General features: G+C 39.5%; 1 protein-coding gene across 10 annotated transcripts in view; it reads right to left on the bottom strand.

Annotated features, from left to right (window-relative positions):
• PPFIBP1 (PPFIA binding protein 1) overlaps nt 1-19,807 on the bottom strand; it is a 201,737-nt gene that overhangs the window by 68,983 nt on the left and 112,947 nt on the right. For 9 of the 10 annotated variants that reach the window (XM_040234602.1, XM_040234612.1, XM_040234606.1 and 6 more), the window contains one exon: nt 2,798-2,892. In XM_040234602.1, the coding sequence (XP_040090536.1) occupies nt 2,798-2,861 (64 nt within the window). In that variant the 5' untranslated portion in view covers nt 2,862-2,892. Of the gene's footprint in view, nt 1-2,797; nt 2,893-4,545; nt 4,561-19,807 lie in introns of those variants that run through there. The other variant, XM_040234604.1, reaches the window with a different exon arrangement.

Here is a 19,807-nt window from a genome sequence, read left to right as displayed (position 1 = left end):
TCTTTCTCATATAACAGTCCTTAAACTATTTAAAAGCATATATCATAGAAAATGGGGCTTCCCTGATGGCTCAGTGGTTAAGAATCTGCCTGCAATGCAGCAGATGCAAGAGATGAGGGTTCAATCCCTGGGTTGGGAAGATCCCCTGGAGAGGGAAATGGCAACCCACTCCAGTATTCTTGCTTGGAAAATGCCATGGATAAGGACACTGATGGGCTACAGTCCCTGGTGCCCCCCAAGAGTTGGACATGACTGAGTGACTCAAACACAAGGACCCACTGTAGAGCACAGGGAACTATATTCAATATCTTATAAAAACCTATAATGGAAATGAATCCGAAAAAGCAAGTATATGTACATGTAACTGAATTACTTCATTGTATACCTGAAACTAACATACCACTGTAAATCAACTATATTTCAATTTTCAAAAAGGCAGTTAAAACAGAAAATTTTTTTTAAGAATTAAAAAAATAAAAGCATGTATCATTCCCCAAGCAAGAATACACTTTCCTGGATTAAACATAAGCAGTTCTTTAGTTTGTTAAACTCTTTACCTTCATGCTTACATTCTCTAGATAAGTTTTAGTTTGCCAACGACACTGTGAAAATAATATTCTAAGAACTGAATACAGTATTCAAAATGTGGTCTGATCTACAAAGGAGGTCAAATTGAAAGAAAGTCTCCAAGACATAGAAGTATAATAAAGAGACCATGCAGGTCGCTTCCTTGAAGAGAAGAACCTTCCGAAGAAGAAAATACCTTTGGTTTCTCCAAACCACCAAAGTCGAGTGGGGTCCAATTTGTGACCAGAAAAGAGAAGCAGTTGGGGCCAGGACAACTATATCCTGACCCTGGTCACTGGTCAAGGCCAACTGTAACAGGACCCTGACCACCAGGTGCACGCAGGCCAACCCATTCAGACATCTCCTCGTTGTAACTGGTTCATTCCCAAATACATGAAAGTCCTCTTCTTGAGACAAGACACAAAATGTTATAGGAGAGCTTGGCTTGGTGGTGGTTTAGTCACTAAGTCATGTCTGACTCTTGCAACCCCACGGATTGTAGCCTGCCAGGCTCCTCTGTCCATGGGATTTTCCAGGCAAGAAAACTGGAGTGGGTTGTCGTTTCCTGCTCCAGAGGATCTTCCCAACCCAGGGATCGAACCTGGATCTCCTGCATTGTAAGCAGAATCTCTACCTACTGAGCTACTAGGGAAGCCCATGGAAGACAGAGGAGCTTAGGTCGCACTCCTCCTGGGGGATCTGCCAGGGGATGAAGGGGCTCATCCACGAGTCAGTCCCTCACCATGGTGAGGACACAAGGAGATAACAGTCTACTTCTTTTGCTCAGCTTCTGTAACAGAGAATTGCTGAAGATTCTTAAAAAGGATGATCATTTATTTTTTAATTTATTTTTAATTGGAGGATAATTACTTTACAATACTGTGCTGGTTTCTGCCATACACCAACATGAATCATAGGTATACATAGGTCCTCTTTCTCTTGAACCTCCTTCCCACCTCCTACCCACCTAGGTTGTCACAGAGCACCAGATTTGAGCTCACCAGATTTGAGCACCAAATTGAATGAATTAGCCATTCAGCAAATTCCCACTGGCTATCTGTTTTACATATGATAATGTATATGTTTCAGGGCTACTCTCTCAATTCATCCCACCCTCGCCTTCCCTCCTTGTGTTCACAAGTCCGTTCTTTATGTCTGCGTCTCCATTGTCAAGACTGGCATTTCACAAAAAAAGATTCTGGTGGTCTGGAAAAAAGGGTGGACTAGAGCAGGAAAGCAAGTGTGCCAAGGACATCAAGTGGGAGGGTTATTTAGATAGAGCAGGGCAATGGTAGCACAGACACAACAGATTTTAGAGAGGAAAACAGGGACTGGGAGAATTTGGTAGGAGGCAGAACTGACAGAATTTGACTAAGTGGGGGAACATAAGGGTCGTGTCTAGAATGACTTAAACTGCTTTATGAAAGTGTATAGAGGGAGGACTATGAGATTAGCCAAGATAAAGACACCATATGTGAAATAGATCGCCAGTCCAGGTTCGATGCATGAGACAGGGTGCTCAGGGCTGGTCCACTGGGATGACCCTTAGGGATGGGATGGGAAGGGAGGTGGGAGGGGGGCTCAGGATGGGGAACACATGTACACCCATGGCTGATTCATGTCAATGTATGGCAAAAACCACTACAATACTGTAAAGTAATTAGCCTCCAATTAAAATAAATAAATTAAAAAAAAAAAACAACTAGAGGGGCTTCTGAGAAAAGATGGTGAGCTCAATGTTTTAAATGATAACACTGATGCGTCTATAATAAGACATTGCAGGGGGTTATCTGGTTGGCTGGTAGAGATAAGGTCCTGAAGCTTAGCAAAGAATTGGAAAAATAGATGTGAGACTCATTGCTGGGAAAGTGAATGTTAAACGAAAAGATGAGAACATTCTTGAATATTGGGTAGAGCACTAATCCCTCCCTCCAAATGGAGTCCACAGACCACCTGGACCAGAGTCACCTTTACTCTGGCTTGGAAGCCCAGGAAGGTACCAGAATTTTTTGACATTTTAAAACAAAATTTAATAATAATTCTGGCAGAAATTGGGGAAGAAGGGCAAAGACTGAAACCATGGGGAACCTAAAGGCACTGGAGAAAGCCAGTGAAAAATGAAAAGCCAATGAAAATATCAAAGTGGAGAGATAATAAAAGAGTTGCAATAAAAAAAGCCAAGAGAGCCAAGTAAATGCCATGACTGCGTCTTTTAGAGGATGCAGATTACCTGCTATAATCCCATCCATCTGCTCCAGCGCTGCAGCCAACATGTCACTTGCATCACTCATCATCTTGTTGTCAAGGGCAAATTCGAACCTAGATCTGAAAAAACAATGATGTTTATCATTACATCCTTCAAATGATATATGCTTCCTGGCGGGTTTGATACTTCAACATTAAACTATAACTCCAGCTGGCAGTGACATACAGAGAATTTGTGAAGTATCAGAGCTGAATTAAATGAATCATTTAATAAACTATGACCAGTCGTTGTGTGCCTACTCTGCCGCTGGATCTCATGCTATGCCTGATCAGTTAATAAAGTAAGTATGATTCAGTTCTTGCACCCACAGTGTTTAAACTCCAGTAGGACGGTTTCCATGCTGTACTCTGGAGAGCTCTAGGTCTCTGTGAGGGCAACAGAGGTGGCTGTGGAACCCTGCTCAAGGCCATGAGGGATGCTAGATAGATGAGACTTGGTTCTATCTGCACTGGCTTCACCCAATTCTGCTCTGTCAATTTTGCCTTTAGTTTTATTTTTTTCCTCAATAAGGAATTACGATGAGATTTGTCTAAGAAAATGATTCAGAAACATACATAACAAGGACACACACACCTACAGGCATTTTGCACTGTGACAATGGCTATCCTGTATTGAGTGCCTCTGAGTGTATATCCTGTATTGAGTCCCAGACATTAATATAAATTACCCATAATCCTTAGTCACGAGAGAAACCCTATTAAATGCATAAATCCCTCTTCATTTCATAATGATCTTTGCCTATACAGACTGCAAGTAAATATAACAAAAACAAGTTTACAAAGACCAGTTTCTGAACTAGGTCTATCTGATTTCCACTGTAATATTAAATTTTTGTTTCTCTAATCCTATCTGAGAAATAGAGTTAGGCTGAAATTGTGTCACAATCTACTCACTCTTTTACCAGCTAAAAAAATAATTTTAAGTTATTCTTCCAAAAAATTTGGTCATTAACAGGAAAAAAGGCAAATTATATGATTTTTAATATTAATTAATGCATTTCAGGTACCAGTTAATCATCCAAATAAATTCTCCCAACACACTCAAATACAGCTCCTGCTACTTAGCAGTTACTGTGGTGGAACAAACACCTGGGAAATAAAGCATATGCTGCTTAACGGAAAACTTTGCCCTCTGTTTCCAAGCAACCTAGGTCTTACCACCTTATTTTTACAAACATATTTACAGCTCTGATAAACAGCTGCTTAGATCAATTCTCTATTATGCGTTCACTCTCATAAAATGCCATTAATCATTGTGAAATCTTACTCTGATTGGATAGTTTTCATATATTTCATCTAAGAATTTCAAAGGTTAAAGTCTCCGGCTATGTGGATCACAACAAACTGGAAAATTCTTAAAGAAAGGGGACTACCAGACCACCTTACTTGTCTCCTGAGAACCCTGTATGTGGATCAAGCAGCAACAGTTAGAACTGGACATGAAACAACTGACTGGTTTAAAACTGGGAAAGTGGTATGACAAGGTTGTATATTGTCACTCTGCTTATTTAACTTCTATACAGAGTACATCATCTGAAATGCTGCGGTGAATCGATCACAACCTGGAATCAAGATTGGTGGAAGAAATATCAACAGCCTCAGATATGCAGACAATACCACTTTAATGGCAGAAATTAAAGAGGAACTCAAGAGCCTCTTTATGAGGGTGAAAAAGGAAAAGAGGAAAAGTAAAAAGCTGACGTGAAACTCAACATTTAAAAAAAACAAAGATCATGACATCCGGTCCCATCACTTCATGACAAATAGAAGGGCAAAAAGTAGAAACAGTGGGAGATTTTGTTCTTTTAGGTTCCAAACTCACTGTGGACAGTTACTGCAGCCTTGAAATTAAAAGATGCTTGCTCCTTGGAAGAAAAGCTATGACAAACCTAGACAGAGTATTAAAAAGCAGAGACATCACCTTGCTGACAAAGTTTCACAGTCAAAGCTATGATTTTTCCAGTAGTCATGTATGGATGTGAGATTTGGACCATAATGACGGCTGAGCACTGAAGAACCGATGCTTTCGAACTGTGTTCCTGGAGAAGACACTTGAGAGTCCCTTGGACAGCAAGAAGATCAAACCAGTCAATCCTAAAGGAAATCAACTCTGAATATTCACTGGAAGGACTGATATTGAAGCTGAAGCTCCAATACTTTGGCCACCTGATGCAAAGAGTTGACACATTGGAAAAGACTCTGAGGTTAGGAAAGATTGAACGCAAAAGGAGAAGAGGGTGGCAGAGGATGAGACGATTAGCTATCATCACCAACTCAATGGACATGAATTTGTGCAAACTCCAGGAGGTAGTGGAGGATAGGGGAGCCTGGTGTGGTACGATCCATGGGGTTGCAAAGAGTTGGACATGACTTGGTGACTGAACAATAACAAAGAATTTCCCAGAATTTACTCCCTTCAGAAGGTATAAAATATCACTATCATTTTATGTATAAATACTACAGCACAAAAACACCCAAGGCATGCATTTACAGTCACCCAGAAATCAAGGGGCTAATAAGTTAGGTTATAAACCTAGGCGTTCTCAAAAATCTACTAGCACATTTAGCTAGTGCACAGTCCAGAGAGTTAGGGCAGAAATTTAATGATCACACTTCAGCCTTAAATACTCAAGAAACATGAAGGATTAAGCCAAAGAGTGTATGGTCCTTGAATATCACATAATTAAGTAGCCTACATTTCCTTTCATTTTATTTTTATTATATATATATATATTTATTTTATTTTATTTTTACTTTATTTTACTTTACAATACTGTATTGGTTTTGCCATACATTGACATGAATCCACCATGGGTGTATACAAGCTCCCAATCCTGAAGTTGAACTTCAAAGAGCTCTAGATAGATGCTATCTATCTATCTGTATTTGTGTGTGTGTGTTTATAAATAAGAGAGACAGACAGATACATGCCAGGCTCAGCTATAAACATGGGGAATATCAATAAAATAAAACTATGCTCACATTAGAAAAGCTCTCATCACCCCACTAAATCTTTGCAGGTAACTGCAATTTGTGTAGAGCAAGAACACTTTTTCAAGAAAGACAGGTAGTTATCTATTTCTTCTCTGTTCCAGTGAACCTTTCAAATGCTAAGACACGGAGGTATGAGAACCTAGGTGATGCTTTTTAAAATGTTGGAGAAGAACCAATTTTTTTTAAAAATTTCTAGTTTATTAGAGACCAAGTCTTTGTTTAATATAATATGATGTAAACATTAAAGTGCTATAGAAGTTTATAGATGCTTACTCTCAATCTCTACACCTATCACATAGCAGCCTACATGTAATAATAAGGAAAAGACAAGATAGTAAACACAATTAATAAATACGTACATAATATGGCAAAGGTGGTAGGTGCTAAGGGAGGACATTTGAGCAGCTATCCTCAGGGAGTCAAGGAGTCAGGAATTTGGAGAGGTCCCTGATGGCTCAGTGGTAAAGGAACCCACCTGCCAATGCAGGAGACACAAGAGATACAGGTTCTGTCCCTGGGTGGGGAAGATCCCGTGGAGGGGGAAATGGCAGCCCACCCCAGTATTCTTGTCTGGAAAACTCCATGGACAAAGGAGCCTGGCAGGCTACAGTCCACGGAGTCTCAAAGAATCCTACATGACTGAACGACTGAGCACACACACACGCACACAAATTAAATCGAGTTGTCAGGGAGAATGACAGATTCAAAGATCAAAGACTTCTTTAAATTTAGTTAAATATAGGTGTTAGTTCAGTGGTTTCCAAGTATAAAATCACTACAAATTGATTTAAAAACAGGAGAGGTAAAGACATGAATAGACATATAACAAAAGGGAAACACTTTCACCAATATAAAATATGAAGAGATGCTTAATGTTATCAATACTCAAAGAATTTAAGATAGCAATGTGGTATCATTTTATATTCAGTCCGTTGGCAAAACAATGGACACTACTAAGTACTGTACAAGGATGTGAATTCACAGACTCTCTAACAGAATGGTAATGGGAATGCAAAATGGGCTAAAATGAAAACAAAAACAGGTAGAAACTATGGGGCATTTAGCTCTTGAGTAAAGGTAACCATACATAATAAGTGAGGTTCACATTCATACATCTTTTCACTTGTGGGCACTCCCCCATCCACATGATGCAAAGTGATTAGGGCTTATGAAGGAAATCACAATCTTACTGGCTCAATGGATAGAAGAGGGTAAAGTTCTTACATTATGCACAAAGATGTTCAATACCAATTCACATCAGGCTGTGATAAGAATATATAATATAACCCATCCAAACTGTACAAAGACAAAGTAAAAAGCCAGCTGAGTTGATGAGGTAGAATGTTAATAAAATCCTCAATTAATCTAAAAGAAGGAAGTAAAGGTGAAATAATGAACTGATGGGAGAAAAAGAAATCAAATGGCAAGTGATAAACTCAATCATATAATTTACCATTACATTAAATGTAAATGGAATAAACTTTTAATAAAAGCCCAAGATTGTCAGACTAGTTAAATGTAAAGACATATAAAATATAAGAATGAAAAATAAGATATTGTACACACAGTAAATAAGCCTGGGGAAGGAGGATTGGCCATATTAATATGTGAAAAGTGACTTTCAATCAAGTATTACTAGAAAGAGAGATATTTTATAATGGTAAGAGTCAATTTATCACAAATGTTTCTGCAACGAATAACAGAGCTTCAAATAACATGAAGCAAAAACTGACACAACTAAGGGAGAATTACACAAATTCAGTCCATTTATATTTAATAGTCAATATAGTTGGATGGGAGAAGGCAATGGCACCCCACTCCAGTACTCTTGCCTGGAAAATCCCATGGATGGAGGAGCCTGGAAGGCTGCAGTCCATGGGGTCGCTAAGAGTTGGACACAACTGAGCGACTTCACTTTCACTTTTCACTTTCCTGCATTGGAGAAGGCGATGTCAACCCACTCCAGTGTTCTTGCCTGGAGAATCCCAGGGACGGGGAGCCTGGTGGGCTGCCATCTATGGGGCCGCAAAGAGTCGGACACGACTGAAGTGACTTAGCAGCATAGTTGGATGTAAATCTACTGTCCTGCCATTTTTTTTTGTTTATCCCACCTTTCATTTGTTCCTCCTTTTCAACCTTCTTTCAGAATGACAGACAAGGTAGGAAAACAAATCAGGTAATAATACAGACTTTAGCGATACTATCACCCACCTTGACCTAAATCGATTTATAAAACAAAACATCCAAATGCAGAACATATTCTTTTCAACCCACACGTTATACACACTAGGCCAGGCCATGCGTGTATGCAAGGCCACAAAATAAGTCTCAATAAATTCCAAACGGAAAGGATTATACAGAGGAGTAAGAACAGCAACCGAAAGTGGTAAAGTACTAATGTTAAGAACAGAGCTTCCATATTTATTAAAAGTCTGACTTGTCCACGCTTGAGCTATTTTAGTGGCCACCTAACTTCATGAGCATCTGTGTTAATAAGGTTATGTCAATTTTTATGCCTGAGTCAAACTATTTTAAAAAATAGAAAACTTAAATAAAAGGCCTCAAAAAATCTCATGCTATATCAAAATTTCCCTATATTCTCAGAAACATTTCTGAGAGGAAGATTCCCCAGAGCATCTTCACATACTTAATACAATGGACTATTTCTCCACAGTGAAAAAGACTAATAAATATAACATTACCTGGAGCAAAAGAAGTCAGACATAAATGACTATGCACTGTGTGATTCCTTTTATGTAAAATTCCAAATAGTTAATCTATGGTAATAGAAAGTAGAACAATAGTTTCTTGCAGGAAGTGGTGAATGATTCAAGGAAATTCTGGGGACTTTCTGTTCAATATCTTGATGGATATATACAAGCTTATACATTTGTCAAAACTCATCAAACTGTACATTTAAGATGTGTTCATTTCACTGTGTGTAAGCTTCACCTCAAATTTTTAAAATTAGGGTTGAAGATGGCTATTAGAAATAAGAAATGAAACAACAATTTTTTTGAAACAATATTTTTAAATGAACCAAATAAATGAATGAATTTAAGTAGGATATGCAGGCCTTATATGATAATATATCATGAATAAAGAATAATGAATAATCCAATTATATGCACTTGAGGTCTAAAATTAAACTCAGAATATCCAGCTTCCTATGTTTGGACTCTTTCCTTACCTAGAAACCTGTTGTCATCTTTTGGACACACAAAACCACTTAGAAAATAAAAACTTTACCATCTAATAATTCCCACACAATACCAAAATTATTTCTGGATTCTAAATAGCTAATATACTCTTATTTGAATGACTTGTTGACGGAAAAGGCACCAGAAAATACAACTACCAACAACAAAGGAGTGTGGTTTGGGTTCAAGGTCATAGTTCAAACTGAAGAAAGCCTTTACTATGGCTGGATGGCATCACTGACTCGATGGATGTTGAGTCTGAATAAACTCCGGGAATTGGTGATGGACAGGGAGGCCTGGTGTGCTGCGATTCACGGGGTCGCAAAGAGTTGGACACGACTGAGTGACTGAACTGAACTGAACTGATGTAAATAGAGATCAGTTCTGCTTTAAGGACACCTCAGTCTAGTGGTTTCCTATTCTAACGGTTTAATGAAAAGAAGTTCAGAAAGTCTTGGAAGAGCAAGCTCCTGGAGGTAACATTCATATTTTACAGTAATGGTAAAGGACTATCAATGAAGAAATATTTTGGGTGTATTTCAAGCTTGGTGAGGACCCATTCAGAGCAGATTTGAGTAAGGTAAAATATCAGGGAAAGTTCCAGCAATGGGTGTGGTGGCTTAAAGGTTGGCAGAAAACCACAACTTTTACAGGGTTGTTGACTGGTGTTTTTGGTCGGAAGAGGTGCCCAGTCTCTCCATGAAGTATGAAAGAAAGACTGTAAGAAAACTACAGAATCTGTTTCTAAACTTTGGTGAGAATGACATTTGTCCTAACTTTCTCAGCTTTCCTTAAGTAAAATGTTTTAAGTTTGAAAGAGAACTATGAATTCCGTGCCCAGAGACAGATACTAAGGACACGTAAAAGAAGAAATTCCTTCAGTGAATGAGAGAATGTTTACACACATTCAACTAGGCTGGTGGAGCACCATGTTATTATATGTGGCCATTATGAAAACAATATAGTTTCATGTAAATTACCCAAGATCTCTCATCAATTTTTTTTCCCCCAAGATGCTCACGAGGGATGTCAATCAATTACAAGATGATTTCCCATGCAGGCAGCGATACAATCTTAGCAAAGAAATGTCTTAAAAACTGGACTAGGAAGGACAGCTGAGTGTTTCTCAAAGTGTGGGGACCGCCCAGCAGTGGCACAGCATCACCCGTGAGCTAGTTCAGATGTAAATCCTTGGCCAAGAGCCACTGAATCCGAATTCTAGGAGCAAGGTTTGTATGAGCTGCCACATGATTCTGATGCCCACTCTGTCACTGTGCTAGAGCACAAGCAGCCCTCTTTCCTCCTGGAACACCAAGCCCCGCCCAGAGGGGTTGGGAACAGGCTACCAAGGTAAACAAGGGCAGAGCTCCTCTCCCTACCTCCTGCTTCTACTTTTGATCTAACAAATAAGAGGCAACTCAGGTTTTAAGCAGTAAAATCTCTCCCTTTAAACTTCAACTACTAAGTTGTTATGCCTACAACTTTTAAGATTCTTATAGAATCCTCGCTTTCTGGTTCTCTGCTATGTATACATTATCACATATTTCCTCCTCCACACAGTATTATTAGTCCAAATTCTTTCACCCCCAGTCTGCTCTAACATCCCTAGAAAATGAATTCAGAATCAACTGAAAAGGGCAGCACAGTAAGAAGTGGGGGTTGAGGGGCAGGAAAAGTGCTGAAAACAGCAGGGATGTTGGCAGTGGGGTTGATGTCGATGTTATAACACACATGTAAAAAGTCTGGTCAAACTGTAAAAATAAGTATAATATTGATGGCAGAACTGGAAATATGAACATCGTGTATTTGGTGATATTAAGGAATTATTTTAGTGTTTATGGCATATTAGGGATGACCAAATATTCATGGATGAAATGATACGACATCTGGAATTTGCTTTAAAATAACGAAGAAGGACACTTCCTTGGTGGTCCAATGATAAGACTGTACTCCCAATGCAGGGGGTATGGGTTTGATCCCTCGTTGGGGAGCTAAGATCCCATATGCTGCACAGCACAACCAAAAAATTAAGATAAAACTAAAATAAATAAATAAAATAAAAAGAAGGGAAGAAAGGGTAGAGATATAGATGACACAAGATTAGTCATGATTTGAAAATTGTTGAAGATGGGTGATAAGTACATAGGGGTAACACTATACTATTTTATCTACATTTTCATATATTTGAGAATTTCCATAATAAAATATTTAAACTTTTTTACCCATGTCTTCAGACAATAGGATTTTCAAACACTCTTATAATTGGCTTAAATATTTTATTTTTCTAGCATAACCTCAAGCATACCAAGAGCTCATCAAATATTTACAAATCAAATAAGAAAGTACATGTTATGTTAACCACCTGCATAAACACAAACACACACTCAGAAAATGGAATAGCCTCTCACAGAGAGATGTAAGGCAAAGCACAAAAGAGGGCATGTTCATGACTGTGTGTTAGAAAAAGATTACTTTCGTGCTCACTAAAATGAAGAGCCATAAAAAATGGTTAAGTATTCAAAAAAACAAAGCAGCATGGAAAACAGGACAAAATAAGAGGAAATGAATGTTTTGGCTCTTTGCTATCAATATTTAGGAACGATAACAAGAAGGCAGATGATTTCAAAAATTCATTACAATAAGCCAAGATCTTTTACTTCTTGCATAAAATGATGTTGCTGCTATTTGAAAGACTAATGTGTATTAGATATCAGTAAACCGGAAGATCTTGTGATAAACTGAAAGAACGCCCTATTTCTCTCTGCTGCTGCTGCTGCTGTTGTTCTGTCACTCAGTCATGTCTGACTCTTTCCACCCTATGGATTGTAACCCACCAGATTCCTCAGTCCTCCACTATCTTTTGGAGTTTGCTCAAATTTGTGTCCATTGAGTTGATGATGCTATCTAACCATCTCATCACTCTACCATTATATGATGACTGCACAAAATTATGGATTTGCCCAATGTCACTCAAGAAGAGAGATTTAAGTCTAAAACCCAAGTATACTTCTCATTCATTTAACAGGTGCTTATCAAATAGCTATTATGCCCTGACTAGGACCACCAGCTTTGATCAGGATCACCAACCTTGACCCCTCATTCGCTTCTGGTCCACATTATATACCACCTGCAGGACACCCACTCCTGCCTGTCTCTCTGCACAACATACCCTGCTCTGGACACACCCTGCTCTCTTAACTCTGTATTGTCACCTATCTCCTTGCACCACTCCTTCTAAACCGTGGGAATCACACTTTCAAGACAGCTCAGGCATCCTTTCCTCCAAGGCCTTCTTGAGCCCACCAGGAACATCCTACCAGGATGACTTCACAAGAGCCCTAATTTTACAGTATCTGTCTCTGTGACTGCACTGTGAGCTCCCTTGATTACAGAGACTGTATTCCTGATCTCTGCAACCCCAGTGTCTCAAGTGATGGACATCAAATGCTTGCAGCACAAATGCTCATGCCCAGGGGCCCCTCAAAAATGCACATTGTCATGTCATAACTAGTCTTGCTCCTATGCTCCCCGGTTTGGGGAATAGCGTGAGCTTCTTCTGAGCGGCATAGGCCAGAAAACTATCTTCTCACTTTAACTTTTAAGATAAATCTTGATAAATTTGATCACTACTAACACCCTTGTTAACTACAATCTCACAAAATAAATGTTCATGCTTTTTAGGAGGTAGATGAACCAAGTTTACTGTGTTACTGTGGAATGATGTTATTCCTTTACGTCTATAACCTTCATTCCCCATATGATGGACTTTGGGGCCTGAGCAGGTTTCAACTTCTAATTTTTTCGCCCACTCTAATCTCTTCATTTTAAGTCTTATAACCTGGTGACTCATCTCTCTCCTATTTTCCCACCCACCTCTTCCAAACTCGCCTCAGCTGGCTCAGAGGAAAGCAGCTCTGGGGTACATGAGACCCAGGCTCATACTCCTGAGGAGGGTAGGGATGGGTAACAGCTACTCAAAGCTCTGAAAGGGAGGGAATGGACAAAGTGCCTATACGTGAGCAGCCTCTGAAGAAGTGTGTTATAAACCCTCAGATTAAAAGGTAGTGAAAAAGTTTAGTCTTATCAACATTTATTTTAATAAAATAGAAGATACCAAAATGTCTCACAAGAAGTAAAAGTATAATTTTGTGAAACTTTTGATTTCATTTTATATATATACCTGCCTGTAACAAATACAAATGTAACAAATGATGGAAGGCCTATCATGTGCATGGCCTAGTAACAGAATAGTGGGAAAGAGAAGCAAAAAGAAAAATTACTCTGCCTTTAGGGAACTGACATTCCAGTGGGGTGTGTGTGTGTGTGTGTGTGTATGTGGACATATGTGTATATGTACTGCATCATAAGACAGTATACCTTACACTGGGTCAAAATCATTTGAAAATTACTTCTTTCTCTTTGCAAGCAGATTCTTTACCTTCCTAGCCACCAGTGAAGCCTTTCTCTTTCTCTTAAGTGGTGCTTTGTAAAACATGGTCTATGAACTGGTGCTAATTCACCAACTGTTACTGGTCTATTATAAGTACAGAAATTCAGAGTAAGTATTCAGAAATTTTATAGCAACGTGATCTTGCTGTGATATCCAATTTCATGATAATTTTGCTGCCCAATTATTTTCAAATTGAATTAAAAAAAAAAAGAATCAATCCATGATGGACTGGAAATAAGGAAAAAAAACACAACAACCTTCATCTTCACCAGAGATGGCTGGAGAAGCACTGCTATGAAGGACACACTGGGTAGGGGTCTGGGGAGCGGGTGTGCACACAGGACTTTACACAAGAACTGTCACCGCCGGGCACAGACAGAAGGAGTGACGCATTGGCAAGAGGACTGCAACAAGTAGGGAGAATAGTTCAGGTTTGTTCTCGTTCCAAACACGTCAAATGGTTAAAATAACTCAGTGCAGAGTAGAAGTGTTGGCACTGACAATGGTGCTATATGGCTAAATTCAGAAGAAGTGAAACAAAAAACAGATTTCTCTTAAAGTAACATCAATGGCAGTCATACACAGGCATGCCTCTTTAATTTGTTTCACTTTTATTGTGCTTCACAGATAGCAACAGGTTTGCGTTTTTTTTTACCAACTGAAGGTGTGTGGCACCTCTGCAAAGAGCAAGTCTATCAGCACCATTTTTCCAACAGCATTTGCTCATTTCATGACTCTGTGTAACATTCTGGTAATTCTAGCAATATTTCAAATCTTCTTGTGGTGACCTGCAACGTTACAATCAGACTTGCTCTGGGGCACCATGAACTGCATCTGTGTAACATGGAAAACTTAATTGACAAATGTTGTGTGTATTCTGACTGCTCCACCGACTGGCCTTTCCCCCATCTCTCTTTCCTCCTCGAGCCTCCCTATTTCTTAAGACACAACAATGGGAATCAGGCCAGTTAATAACTACAGTGCTCTCTCAATGTTCACAAAAAGAAGAGTCGCATGTCTCTCACTTTAAATCAAAGGCAAGAAATGATTAAGCCTCAGTGAGGAAGGCATGTTGAGAGCCACGATAAGCTGGAAGCAAGGCCTCTTGTGACAAACAGCCACGTTGTGAAAGCAAAGGAAAACTTCCTGAAGGAAATTAAAAGTGCTACTTCAGTATACACACGAATGATAAGAAAGTGAAAGAGCCCCATTGCTGACTGATACGGAGGAAGCTGCAGTGGTCTGGATAGAAGATCAAACCAGCCACAACCTTTCCTTAAGCCAAAGCCTGATCCAGAGCAAGGTCCTAACTCTCTTCAGTTCTATGAAGGCTGAGAGAGGCGAGGAAGCTGCAGAATTTCAGTCTGAAGCTAGCGGAAGTTGAAGGAAAGAAGCCCTCGCTGTAATATACCAGTGCAAGGTGAAGCAGCAAGTGCTGATGTAGAAGCCGCCGCAAGTTTTATCCAGAAGATCCAGCTCTGATCATTAAGGAAAGTGACTACATTACACAACACTAATGAAGATGAAACAGCTTTCTGTTAGAAAAAGATGGCATTTAAGATTTTCATAGAGAAAAGCAGCCGACGCCTGGCTTCAGAGCTTCAGAAGAGAGACTTTCTTTCTAGGAGCTAAAGCAGCTGGTGACTGTAAGTGGAAGCTAATAATCGTTTACCATTCTGAAAATCCTAGGGTCCTTCAGAATTATGCTAAATCAGCTCTGCCTGTGCTTTATCAATAGAACAACAAAGTCTAGAGGACAGCACATTTATTTACAGCATGGTGCACCAAATATTCTAAGCCCATTCTTAAGATCCATTCTGTGCTTTATCAATAGAACAATGAAGTCTAGATGACAGCACATTTATTTACAGCATGTTGCACCAAATATTCTAAGCCCATTCTTGAGATCCATTCTTCAGCCCATTCTCGAGAAAAAGATTCCTTTCAAAATATTACTATTCATTGACAGCACATCTGGTCACCCGAGAATTTTGATGGAGATGTACAATGAGATTAATGTTGCTTCCATAACACAGCATCCATTCTGCAGCCCACGCATTAAGGAGTCATTTTGACTTTCAAGTCTTATTATTTAAGAAACACATTTCATAAGGTTAAAGCTGCCACAGACAGTGATTTCTGGGATGGATCTGGGCAAATTAAATTGAAAACCTCTGGAGATATTCACCATTCTAGATGCCATTAAGAATATTCGTAATTCATGGAAAGAGGTCAAAACATCAACATTCAGAAGAGTTTGGAAGAAGCTGATTCCAATCCTCCTGGATGCCTTTGAGGGATTCAAACTTAGTGCAGGAAGTCACTGCAGATGTGGTGGAAAACAGCAAGAGAACTAGAATCAGAAGTGGAACCTGAAGATATGATTAAATTGCTGCAATCTTATGATAAAACACGAAGAGATAAGGAGCTGCTTCTTATAGATGAGCAAATAAGTGGCTTTTTGAGATAGAATCTGCTCCTGGTGAAGATGCTGTGGATATTGTTGAAGTGATAGCAAAGTATTACATATATTACATAAACAGAGTTGATAAAACAGTGGCAGGGTTTGAGAGGATTGACTTCAATTTCAAAAAGGGTTCTACTGAGGTTAACATGCTATCAAACAGCGTTCCATGGTACAGAGAAACCATTTATGGAAGGAAGAGACAACTGATGAGGCAAACTTCACTGTTGTCTTATTTTAAGAAATTGCCACAGCCACCCCAGCCTTTACCATCCACCACCTGATGAGTCAGCACCCACCAACATCTCACTGAGGCAAGACCCTCCACCAGTACAAACATGATGGTTTGCTGGAAGGCTCAGATGACAGCATTGTTAGCAAAAGTGCTTCTTAATGTATGTACATTGGGTTTTTTTTAGACAAAATGCTCTTGCACACTTAAGACTATAATCTACTACACTACAGTATAGTGTAAACATAATTTTCATATGCACTGGGAGTCAAAAAAATATCCCGTGACTCACTTTATTTCGATATTTGCTCTAATGCAGTGGTTTGGAACTGAACTCACAGTATCTCCAATGTATACCTGTAAGGAACCACTTACATGTCTAATTACAAAACATCACAGCCACAAAGAATGTATCCTGATCATCTCTGTTTTAATAAAGCAATAAAAGCTATTATATTTTTCACTAAAATTTCACAGACTGTCATTTCATACAACATGGCTCAAAAAAAATTTTTTTTAACTTTAAAGTGCAAGAATCTTGCCAGCATACCAGGAAGAGTGGTAAAAATTGTGGGCTAGGGAATAGTTTCATACAGAAACTAGACTGTAATAATTTTAAAAACTAAACTGTTTGTCTAATAGGTAATTTCTATTGCTTGTCTATTTCAACTGAGTGGCAGTTACATTCTTAGCTGTATGATAAATAGAATGTCATCATTTTTTTCCTTTATAGCATACACACCTCTAGCCATAATCAGCAGTACAGATATGTCTCCAGCTGTTGTAGGAAAAAAACTAAAAACCAGAGCCCTGGAATTATACAGTTGAAAGTATAAAATATATTCTTAACACTGTTATCACTGTTAAAAGAGATTATCCCAATACAAAATTAAAAGTTTAAAAAAAAATAAGACATATGGAAACTGTGTACAATTAATGAAGGCTGAGCCAAGTAATTGATTGAAGATTGAAGGCACAAGAAGGGGACGACACAGAGGATGAGACGGTTGAATGGCATCACCAACTCAACGGACATGAGTTTGAGCCAGCTCCAGGAGTTGGTGATGGACCAGGAAGCCTGGTGTGCTGCAGTACATGGGGTCACAAAGAGCTGGACATGACTGAGCAACTGAACTGAACTGAGCCACATAATAAGAGGTAATATAATGCTTTTCAAATTACTAATATTTCAGGTTTGTGTTACTAGCACTAATTGCTGCAAGGGAGATTTGATTAAGGGAGGGATGATGAAAATGAGGAAAGCAACACTCCCAATGCAAGGGGCCCAGGTTTGATCTCTGGTCGGGGAACTAAACTCTACATGCCACAAATAAAAATTCCATGTGCTGCAACTAAGACCTAGGGCAGACAGATAGATAACAAATAAATAAATAAAAGCAAAGCCAAAATTTATTTCCCAGCCCACGGGTTAGCAAACTATAGCCCATAAGCCAAATCTGGCCCTCTGCCTGCTTTTGTAAATAAAGTTTCCCTGAACACAGTCACACTCATTCATTTCTGTAATCCTCTAGGCTGCTTTCATGCTACAACAGCAGATTTGAACAGCTATAAACACAAAGCCTGAAATATTTACCATCCAGCCCTTTTATAGGAAAAGTTAGCAGACCTCTGCCCCAGCTCCTTTCCTATTTGCACATTTTCTCATTGACAGAACAATATTTACTGACAATGTATAATACATCAGAGGGCTTTCCAGGTGGCTCAGTGGTAAAGAATCCGCCTGCCAATGCAGGAGACACAGGAGATAAGGGCTTGATTCCTGGGTCGGGAAGATCCCTTGGAGTAGGAAATGGCAACCCACTATACCATTCTTGCCTTGGAGAATCCCATGGACAGAGCAGTCTGGCGGGTTACAGTCCAGGGGTCACAAAGAGTCAGACACGACTGTGCACTCACCCACACATAATATATCAGGCACTATTCTAAGGGAAGAGGGTATAGAAGTAAAGAAAAAGAAAGAAAAAAAGTAAATAAAAGGTTGGTGCTCTGATGAGGCATACATTCTAATGGCAAGAAACCATTAACAAATAAGTGGTTGAACTCTACAGTAACTCAGATGATGATAAAAAATATGGGTAAAACAAAGCAGGTAAGATCACATTAGCTTACAACATACCAGGAACTGTTTTACATGCTTTTAATGTATGGATACATTAATCTTTCACAACCCTTCTGACATGATATCCATCTCTCTTTTTTGTTTGGCTGTGCTGGGTCTTCTCTGCAATATGAGGGCTTTTTGTGGCTGCAGCATATAGGCTTCTCAAGTTGTGGTATGTGGGCTTAGTTGCACCGTGGCATGTGGGATCTTAGTTCCCCGATCAGGGACTGAACCTCCATCCCCTGCACTGAGACGCAGATTCTTAACCTCTGGACAACCAGAGAGGTCCCTCATCTCTATGTTATAGGTGGTAAAACTGAGGCACAGAAAGGGTACCTGAGTCATACAGCTAGAAAACAGATCTGAAACCAGAGCCCATGATTTTAATTGTACATACTTGCTGGCTCTTTGTGCAGAAAGAGACTGAGAGGAAGCTACCATTTTAATATGATAATCAGGGAAGACCCCACTGACAGAATGATATTGAACCAAGCCCTTAAGAGGTGAAAGAGAAATTCATGTGAATATATAGGAAGAACTTCTAGGTTGCAACAACAGCCAGTGTGAAGGCCCTGAGGAAGGAGAGTTTCATGTATTTGGTATTTGAGGCCCAGGTGGGGAGAAGGGAACCGAGAAGGGGAATTTTGTTGCTGTTGTTTAGTCACTAAGTCATGTCCAACTCTTGTGTGACCCCATGGACGGTAGCCCCCTAGGCTCCTCTGTCCATGGCATTTCCAAGACAAGAATACTGGAGGGGGTTGGCATTTCCTTCTCCAGGGAATCTTCCCAACCCAGGGGTCAAACCTGTGTCTCCTTCATTGGCAGGCAGGTTCTTCACCACTGAGCCATTAGGGAAGCCCAAAGGGCAATTTACATAGAGTGAAAGGCACAGGGCTTAACTACATAGTTTGATGAGTTCTAAGGAGTGTACACACCTAGGTAACACACACTCTAACAAGGTAACAACTTTCCTAACATCTTGTGTTTATTTTGATGGAAAAGCTAATAAAATTTGATGAGTGTTTAGGAAAAATAAAGGACCCAAGTTGGTGGCCTAATCCATAGGGAGATGGATGGCCATTTAGTGAGGTGAACCACTTGCTCCCAAACTGAGCATGACAAGTAGTCCTTCCATCTACTAAAGGAAGGAAGCAAGAACCATAAAATGATCATCCATGGAGAGTCAATCCCACCATCCTTTACACTAAAGCCTAATGAAATAGCCAGATCTTGTATATGAAAGCTGTGCATCATGGCAGATTACCCAAGAAAAACCCACACCTCAGCATCAAGCACTCCCATAAAACTCTTTTGTTTTTAAACCTCTACAACCAGGTACCATATGGACCATTGGTTATCTCGACAGACACTGCACTTGGCTAAAAAAAAAAAAAGATGTCTCTGATAGTTGGGCTCACTTGATTAGGTCCATGAAATGCTGTTTCTGCCAGACGGAGTTTTTTAAAAATTAAGGTCCTGGGACTTACTTGGAGGTCCAGGTGTTAAGACTTCA

This window comes from Oryx dammah, unplaced genomic scaffold (assembly GCF_014754425.2).
Source record: "Oryx dammah isolate SB20612 unplaced genomic scaffold, SCBI_Odam_1.1 HiC_scaffold_29, whole genome shotgun sequence".
NCBI lineage: Eukaryota > Metazoa > Chordata > Mammalia > Artiodactyla > Bovidae > Oryx > Oryx dammah.
Note: the sequence above shows the minus strand (reverse complement) of the source record. Positions and strands in the feature narration are given on the sequence as shown.